Source organism: Lontra canadensis, unplaced genomic scaffold (assembly GCF_010015895.1).
Source record: "Lontra canadensis isolate GAN:19392208 unplaced genomic scaffold, GSC_riverotter_1.0 scaffold13, whole genome shotgun sequence".
In the NCBI taxonomy this organism is placed as follows: Eukaryota; Metazoa; Chordata; class Mammalia; order Carnivora; family Mustelidae; genus Lontra; species Lontra canadensis.
The window spans coordinates 12,312,328-12,321,337 of record NW_022631007.1 but is presented as its reverse complement, the minus strand read 5'-3'; the positions used below and the strand labels follow the sequence as shown (position 1 = coordinate 12,321,337).

Sequence of the window (9,010 nt, the reverse complement as noted above, 5' to 3'; positions counted from 1 at the left end):
ACCCCTCCACGCCGTCCTGGCAGCCAGTGGGTTCCCCAGGAGCCCCAGGTATCATGCCCAGGTCTTCAGCCACGGAGTGATGGTTACTGGGTCGGGGGTTTGACCAAAAGGCTGTCTGGGTGTTTCCAACTGTCCTTCCACCCAGCACCTGGCCTAGCGGAGTCAGCAGGCGGGTAGCTGGTGTTTCTGTGAGGAGCAGGGAGTGTGCCTGCGAGGTGCGGGGGGGTCCCACCTGAGTGCGGTGAGGAGGGGCAGTTGCAGCGGGGCCCCTGCTGCAGGGACGCGAATAGCTCGTTCCGTGGCTGCTAAGAACACAGCTCCCTCGAGCTCTGCCTCAAGTCCAGGCCTGGCGTCCGTGAAGCCGAGCAGCTGTGTGGGCTGAGGTGGTGGGGACAGCAGCCTGGGCCAAAGCGCCCTGGAGGTGGGGCCCAGCAGCCCCCACACTGGCCCTCTGGGTGTGGGCTGCTCCTGGGTCCACGGACAGTACGAGTCACTCTTGAATGCTGGGAGCTGGAGACCCACAAAGTGGGTGTTGTTTACATGTGTTTATTGTCTCCAGAGCAAAGCAGGGAACACTTTATAAACGCCAGGAGGAACGTGCGCTGAGGACAGCAGGTGGTGATGGTAGCGTGTGTGTGGGAGGGGCGTGATGACATCAGCGGAAGTTGGCTGGCCACACGGTGCCTTAGAGTCCACGAAGCTGTGTGGCCTTTACTGCTGTTCCGGGTCTATGCCAACTCCTTTTTTTTTTTTTTTTTAAGATTTTATTTATTTGGGGCACCTGGGTGGCTCAGTGAGTTAAGCCTCTGCCTGCGGCTCAGGTCATTGTCTCGGGGTCCTGGGATCAAGCCCAGCATCGGGCTCCCTCTCTGCTCAGCAGGGAGCCTGCCTGCCTGCTTGTGATCTCTCTCTCTGTCAAATAAATGAGTGGAATCTTTAAAAAAAAAAAGAGGGACGCCTGGGTGGCTCAGTTGGTTAAGCAGCTGCCTTCGGCTCAGGTCATGATCCCAGCGTCCTGGGATCGAGTCCCACATCGGGCTCCTTGCTCTGCAGGGAGCCTGCTTCTCCCTCTGCCTCTGCCTGCCATTCTGTCTGCCTGTGCTCGCTCTCTCTCTCTCTCTCATAAATAAATAAAAATCTTTAAAAAAAAAATAAAAAAAAATTAAAAAAAAATATTGTATTTATTTGACAGAGAGAGAGAGAAAGCAAGAGAGGGAACATAGCAGGGGGAGTGGGAGAGGGAGAAGCAGGCCCCCCGCTGAGCAGGGAGCCCGACTTGGGGCTTGGTCCCAGGACCCTGGGATCATGACCCGAGCCAAGGGCAAACGCTTAACGACTGAGCTACCCAGGCACCACTTATGCCAACTTCTAACTGGCCTTACAAAGTCCCCTCTAGTCAGGGGACCAATCAGCCCATCACCACCACGAACCCCAACAACCTTTTCCTCCCCTGCCTGCCTCTGCAGGCCCAACAGCCTAAGCGTCTGTGGCTGAATGTCAGGAAAAAATGCCACACATCTGGGAGCTGAGTGAGAAAGGCACATTTATTGGTCACGCAGACAGACACACACGGGGATGTGGGGTGCGTACCCATTTTCCTGCACTCACACTTCTGGATTTGGTTTCCTATGCTAATTCTGTATGTCAAAAAGCAACCCGAGAAAAGACATCGCCAATCTACTCTCCTAGTAACCAAGGAAGCGAGGCCAAAAGCCACGGAGTTTGGAAAGAAATGCCTGCACTGTTCTGAGAGCTGGAACCGAGAGGACTATCTCCCTGGCAGCCCCGCGGGAGAGCTCAGCTTTCAGGAGCGACAGCAGAGACTTTTCTATGAGCACAGTAAGTGTTGGTGGGGGGGGGGGTTTGGCTCCAACCGTGGCCTGGTGATGGCGGCCCACCTCGAGGAGGGCCCGGGAGCCTCTAGCACGAGTCAAAGCCGGATCTCTCCCCTGGAGCAGGAGCTGATTTTCCTTCTCCTTCCGACTAAAGGACAGAGAAGATGGGGAGAGAGCCCTTCTCTCTGCACCAGCTCTGCTACAGCCCTGGGGCTTTAGCTAAAGCAGTTGGCGTCACTGAACCTAGACAAGGCCAGGTTTGTTGTACCCTAAGTTAACCACTCACTCAGCTCCCTAGAGCCCGAGCCCTGTTTCACTCCAGGAAGGCACTGGCCTTCATTTTAATGCTTTGTCCAAACTGCTCAGGACACACACGTTCTGAACTGGGCGTCCGGAAAGTGGTTTTGGTCGGCTGAAGAAGATCCAGCTCGTGTTTGTAAAGCACTTAACACAGTACCTGGCACGTGGTGAGCGTTCCAGACACATAGCAGTTATTATTATTAATATTATTATTATTATTCTCTATCTCCACCTGCGAATCAGCGCTTTAGTTCCGTTCTTCAAAATGATGACCGGAACAAGGCTCATGGGTCCCAAGTACCAAGATCAAGCCAGGGGCCCAGTTTCACTTTCCCTTCCACCCTTAGCACTTGGTGCCAAGTTTCGCAGTCAGGGCACTCTGTTGGCCACACAGAAGCTAGGCCCTCTCCTGAAAATTAGGAAGCCCAGCACCGGAAGCTAGGTAGGAGGAGCCAACAGGGGGTCCTAGGAGAAGGTCCGAGTGGCTTCACGCTGTTCCTCTGGGCTCCGGTCTTAGTGGCAGCTCACCAGGGTCTTTACTGTGGGACAAGAACAGAAGACTGTCAGTGCCAAATTCTCCACCAGGCCAGACTGAACTAAAGGTGCCCGCGTCCCTACATGTCCTGGGCTAGATCAGGCTTCCTTCCACGTGGTGGCGAGAAGAGCCAACACAGTTGTAAGTGCTTTCCATATATTTCAGTACATATGCACATACATCATATGCATATGTGGTAATTAAAGTACATGGGAGAAATAAAATATGCAATGTAAGACATACTAGTTTATATGTAGGTTATAACATAGTAATAATATGTAATGAAATTTCATCCTCCCTATAGACCTATGAGGCAGATTCCATGAATAACCCCTTTTACAGATGAGTAAACCGAGGCTCAAGGCACAGAGCCAGGAGGTGGGAGAGCTGGGATTCAAACCCAAGACAGTCTGGCTCCAGTGGGAGTTTATAAGCACTCTTAGTTTTGCTTAAAAAGAAATCTATTTTATAGGAAGGAAGGGGACGGTGCATCTGAAGTCTCTAAAATATTGGGAAAATTTTAAGTATTAATGGTAATGATGATAATGCAAGGTAAATGATCTGGGCTGTTTACTTAGGGTTCCTAAGTTCCCGGAATTCCTAAAGGGCAGACACTGGAGGGCTCAGAGAGTTTACCCCAGCGCCTCATTTAAGTCTTTAAGTTTAAGAGTAGGGCCTTTGGGGACAGACAGGCGTAGGTTCAAATCCTGGGATCTGAACAGGGACCTGGCTGTCGTATCACACGCATGCATGCGCCCAGTGCAAGCCCACGGGCCCGCGGGGGTCTCCCGCGCACGCGCTCACACGCACGTGGCCCCTAGCGCACCTGCATGGCCGCCCGGCCGAGCTGGGCGTCCTCGGGCCTGTGCTTGCCGTGGTGGGGCAGCTCGGCGTTCTCGCGGTAGTCCCGGCCCTTGGAGTGCTGCAGGTGCAGGACGGCAGGGCTTTTGACCGGGAGGGGCGGCCGCTGCGCCGGCGGGGGCGGGGCCTGCGGGCTCAGTTCCGACCTGGAGGGCTTGATGGGCCTCTTGGCGGGCACCTGGGCGTGGAGGCTGGCGGGGGCCTTGGCCTTCCCCTGGCTCTTGTCCCCGCCCGCCGGCCGGCCCTCGGCAGAGGACGAGCAGGTGAAGGAGCGGAGCCGGGGCGTGGGGCTGAGGAAGGGCGTGGGTGTCGGCTTGCCTGTCCCCTTGGTGCCCTCGGCCTCCTGGGCTTTGGGGAGCAGGATGCTGGGCGACACGATTCCTGGGTCCGGGCAGGGCAGGGCCTCCTTCCTCAGCATTTTGGGCGATTCCTGCTCTTTCCTGGGAAGCGGCTTAGGGAAAGAACTCACGGACCCATACAGCGGGTTCTCAAACATCTCCGGCTTGGTCAGCTGCGTGTCCTCTTGAGGGGAAGGTTCCGCGGAGTTCTTGCCCACGTCGCAGGACCTGAGGGTGGCAGAGGGGAGACACGGAGAAGCAGCACATTTGACGAACGGCTGCTTCATCCAGAGGGGATTTTCTTTTGGGGTGATCAGAACGTGTGGCGCCAGAGGGAGGTGGGGGTTGCCCAACTTTGTGACTGCACTGAGTGCCACCAAACTGTTGACTTTAAAATGGCTCCTCTTGGGGCGGGGGATGGGCCAGATGGGTGACGGGTATTAAGGAAGGCACTTGTGTTGAGCAAGTGTTACAGGTAAGGGATGAATCACTAAATGCGACTGCCTGAAACCAATTACACTGTCAACTAACTAGAATTTAAATAAAATTTTGAAGGAAAAAAAAGCATCTAACAGTGATTTTCTTGGAGTTTCATATAAGAGACTTCTTTCAGTTTTGTTACAGGAATTTCACTTCAACTAAGCAAAAATAAAAAATGAGAGGAGCAGGTACTGTGTGGCTGAAATGTTGATGATCTCACAGGTAAGCCCACTTCTTGCCTTGACTGTCTCCACCGTAAAAACTGCTGACACCAGAGCACTAGTAAGCAAGGGGGACGTCAATGAAGATTTCGCAGGAGAAAGGGGCAAAGGAGCTCACTAACGTACCCAATACCAAAACCACCTCTTCTGTCCTTGTCAGAGAAGCCTGCCCTCCACAGCCCCTGCCCCTCACGGCTGCCAAAGACCTCCTCTCCTGGACTCCCCGCTCCCTGTGGAAGGAATCCGCAGCCTCTATGTAGTCTCTAGCAAATTCTATCCTGACTCCCAGGAGAACAGAAGCCTGCAGGGGACCAGACCCCCTCAGTGACCATCTGTGCTCTGTGAGGGCCCCAGCTCAAGGAGCCCCACTTAACAGACATGTCAGAGCCCCCCTATGTGTGAGCTGCTGCCCCTGGCACAGGAGGGGGGTCACGAAGCAGACAATATCTGTGCTCAGGGAGCTCCCTGGAGAGCTCCTGGGGACTGTGCTTTCCTTCCTGTCGTCACACGGACTGGGAAAGAAAAAATGGTGGTCGTGCTGAAAATCTGAGGGAGCCTGGAGAGAAATGAGGCAGCACCAGGAAGAGAAGCCCGCGGCGAGCCAACAGGCCTGCCCGACGCTGGCGGCGCAGGATTTCCAGGCTGCGGCTCAGAGGAGCTATGAGCTGCTTTGTTTATGTGGTTCCGGAATTACTGCTGCTCTGATGCAAGGCGATTTCCTGCTGAGCGGATTATAACCAGGAATGGGAACACATTTTACTTTCTGGCCAACAGCACAGTCTCCTGGGGGAGTGTTCTGGGTTCTGCTTTCTGCAGAAAAAAGGGAAGCAGGTCCCTGGGGACCCACCGCAGTGTTCGGGCAGTGACGCCTCTTACTGATGGAATGTGAGCTGAAACACTGTTGCAAGTTGCTGACCAGCCAAGGCTAATAGATTCTTCTGGGACTAGGAGTGGGCTCAGGGGACAGAGGCTTGATGTCATCCTCACCCAGGTGCCAGTGAGATGAGAGGACGTGGGTGCGGGGGAGGCGAGCCTCAGGGACATGCCAAAGGGAGCTTGACTGTAGACTTGGTGTTTTTGCTCATTACTCTTTGGTAAGACCTAGAAGCAGCTATATAACCAGAAATGTTGGGACCTTTGAACAAAGACTTTGGAAAGCTGTCCCTCCGCCTCAGACCACCCTCTGCGTCCCTGTCTGGATCCTGAGAGACCTTTGCTATGAATTAGTGTAGGGAGGAAAGTGCAAGAAAGTCCAAGTAGCACTGATTAGAAGTTTCTGATGAAGAGGCAAGAAGTAGGAAAGGAAAATGCACGGCCCTGATTCCTGGCAGCCCAGTGAATGAGACCAGAGGATTAGGGGCAGCGCCAGGAAGAGACCCCACGGTACAAGCATTTTGGTGATTCCCAAGCTCCTTCTCTGGGAAAAGAGCAGGGAGATGGAAGCAAGTTATCTCTTCTGTCTGAGAGGGGAACTTTTGTCGCTCCTAGAGAGGGGAAGTCTGGTGGGGGTGGGGGAGACCGGGGTGGGGAAACCACACAAAATTTAAAAAGTCCCTGACCACAGGTAACAAGAAACCAAGTCCCATAGGAGGCCATGGCTGGGGAATGCGTGTACCAATATCCAGGACAGAGTTAATTTTTCTGGTAAAATAGCCCCACTTCTCAGATTCCAGAGTCTTCCTTTCTAAAGCTTCGAACCCCACTCTGGGGACTCTTGCCTAAGAATGTCCCCGTTCTGAAGCTGTCACCTGTGGAACCAGAGGGGACACATTTCCACCCAGTTCCATGCCATGTGCTTGCTGTGTGCAAGTCATTCAGCACAAAGATACGCTGACTTTGGGAAGTTACAAACATTTCACTTCAAGAATCTCCTTGTTCTGGGACGCCTGGGTGGCTCAGTGGGTTAAGCGTCTGCCTTCAGCTCAGATCATGATGCCAGGGTCCTGGGATCGAGTCCCACATCAGGCTCCTTGCTCAGCGAGAAGCCTGCTTCTCCCTCTGCCTGCCGTTCCCTCTGCTTGTGCTCTGTCTCTCTCTCTTTCAAATAAACAAATAAAATCTTAAAAAAAGAAAAAAAAAGGTGCTCTTGTATACACTCTCTCTCAAATGAATAAATTAAAAAATCTTAAAAAAAAAAAAAAGAAAGAAAGAATGATGTTTGACAATGCTTCCTTCCCTGGCTCCTCAGACAAGACAGACACCAGCACTGAGGAACACAGTGTCCTCATAGGAAGCAAGGTCTGGAGCAGTCCCCCTTCAGTCATTCCAAAGACAGAGACCAAGGAATGACAAAGCTAGTGATACCTGGTCCATCTCCCATCACTGTTCATTGGGATCTGCACTTTTAATTTCCCAGTTACGCGGTGCTTACTGGAAAACTCACAGGGCTCCCTATCTGGCATTTCCATGAGGTGCTCACAGATGGGTTCACTTGGGATGTGGCCCCTGTGAGAAGGGGCTGTGGCATTGGCTGCCCAGACTACCCCCCCTACCCTCCCGGGCTCCATCCTCCTAGCCCACGCTGCCCTGACTGGTTCTAGGTACAGGTCGACTTTCTCTGGGTTCCTGGCCTTTCCCCAAATTTCTCAGCCAAACCCCTCCTCCTGTAGGCCAGCTGCTCTCCTGCCCTTCGCACTCCCCTGTGGTGGCCATGTTTTCTGATTGGCCCCACAAGGAGGGATGGAAAGGTTGTGGATGGGAATAGGAACCTTGCAGCTGAAAAGGCAGAGGAAGGAGGAAATCCCGCTGTTCCCTGAGAGACTGCATGAAGTTTCACTAGTTACAGAAATGTATTTTCCAATAAATATAGTTTTTATGGGAAGCTGTTTTGTGGCGGTGGGCGGTGGGCAATATCTTTAAAATTTTATATTTTTTAAAAAGTCTTTCAAACTTATACCAATAGGGTAGGACATGGAGATTCCCTAGGCATTTCTCCAGTGCCTGCTGTGTTCCAGGCCCTGAAGAGGAGTCGATGGTCACAGTGGACACACAATCCTACTACCCTCATGTAGCTTCTAATCTAGAGTCCGTTTCCCCGGTGGTGAAAACCCAGAGAAGGGAGAGGGCTTGATGAAGAGGACACTTACCTTGACTCCTGTGTCCTGGGGCAAGGGACCCGCGTTGCTGTTGAGGACGAAAACTTCTTTGGGGATACGGGTGGCTGGGAGGGTGGCGTTGGGGGGCTGTCTCCTCTCCCGGGCCCCAGGGAAGAGTCCTTGAGTGGCTGGTCATAGCTCCAGGCTGTGGGCTGCTGGTCAGGGGACAGGGACTGCTTCATGTGCCCAAAGGGTACCACCCCAATGTAGTTGGGGTTGATGATTTCAGTGATGCTGGAGCTACCGCTTGGAGGGACCCTGGTGGGGAGAGACACCCGAAGTCACACCCCGAAGATCCCTTCCCTCCTCCAGGTCAGCACCATGAGGACAGTGTCCTCTGAGGTCCCTTGGGGCACTGCAGGCCCTCTGCTACTTCTTCACTTTTTGGACAATGGACTGATTGATTCATACAACAGAATAATTAGTGAGTGTCTAGTAAGCAGCAGGCCTCAGGCTGGAAGGGAATATGGGCGTTACCAAGGCAGGCCTGGTCTCTGTTCTCATGGGATGCTTGATGGATAGAGGTTGGCGAGGCCAGGCTGAGTAGAAGTGGGGAGGGCAGGGTAGGGCTGGGGGTTCAATGAAGGGCTCCATCTGGGATATGTCAGCTTGCACATCTGTGTGAACATCAGAATGGAGATGGCCATGCAGGCATATGGAGAGGTGAGTGGGAGGTCACAGAAGTCAAGGCTTGAACCTCAAATGTGGGAGGGGGTGGTTCAGCCTAACGCCGTGGAGGGGATGGCTGGTCCTAGAGGTGACAGGAATTTGGGTGCAAGGGGTGGGGCAGGCATGAGGAAGAGGGCTGGTGGGACAGGTGGTCTGGGGACCCAAAGGAGGGGATGAAGTTGGGCTCTACACCAGTGTTAGGGATTTTGCTTCAGCCAACTGGCACCAGTTGCCCCTGGTGGCCCCTCAGCAGGCAAATTGTCATGGAGCCCGTGACCCTGCCATCTGGCTTGATTCTAGGGCTTGGGACCACATCGGTGAGCCGAGGTGACCCTGCTGTTGGGGACTGCTGTACCCTAGGCATAGAGACTTTAATGTCTGCATTATTTCCAGTGCAGGCTCTGTCAAGAGCAACCTGGGTGCATTTTCCTCAATGATTTTTTTTCATTGTAACAGGATGGGGCTCCTTGACCACAGAGTCACGCCTGCTGCTGTCCCTGGTCCCCAGGAGACACGGGAGCCATTCCCTCCCTTCAGTGTCTTTCTGCTAGACTGAGGGTGCCTAAGTCAGGGCTTCACCAACTTTGCCTCGGTTTCTCCAGAATCTGACACACATCAAGGGTTCAGCCAATGTCAGTGAACTGTTTTTTTTTTTTGTTTTTTTTTTTTAAAGAGA

General features: G+C 53.3%; 1 protein-coding gene across 2 annotated transcripts in view; it reads right to left on the bottom strand.

The window, feature by feature from the left end:
- Positions 1 to 1,525: 1,525 nt before the first annotated feature.
- The window catches only part of INPP5D (inositol polyphosphate-5-phosphatase D), a 110,737-nt gene continuing 103,252 nt past the window's right edge, over positions 1,526 to 9,010 (bottom strand). Inside the window, exons 25-27 of one of the 2 annotated variants that reach the window (XM_032857516.1) lie at positions 7,657 to 7,923; positions 3,497 to 4,097; positions 1,526 to 2,674 (exon numbers count right to left, since the gene is read on the bottom strand). In XM_032857516.1, coding sequence (XP_032713407.1) covers positions 2,672 to 2,674; positions 3,497 to 4,097; positions 7,657 to 7,923 — 871 coding nt within the window. In that variant the 3' untranslated portion in view covers positions 1,526 to 2,671. The remainder of the gene's footprint in view (positions 2,675 to 3,496; positions 4,098 to 7,656; positions 7,924 to 9,010) is intronic. The other variant, XM_032857515.1, reaches the window with a different exon arrangement.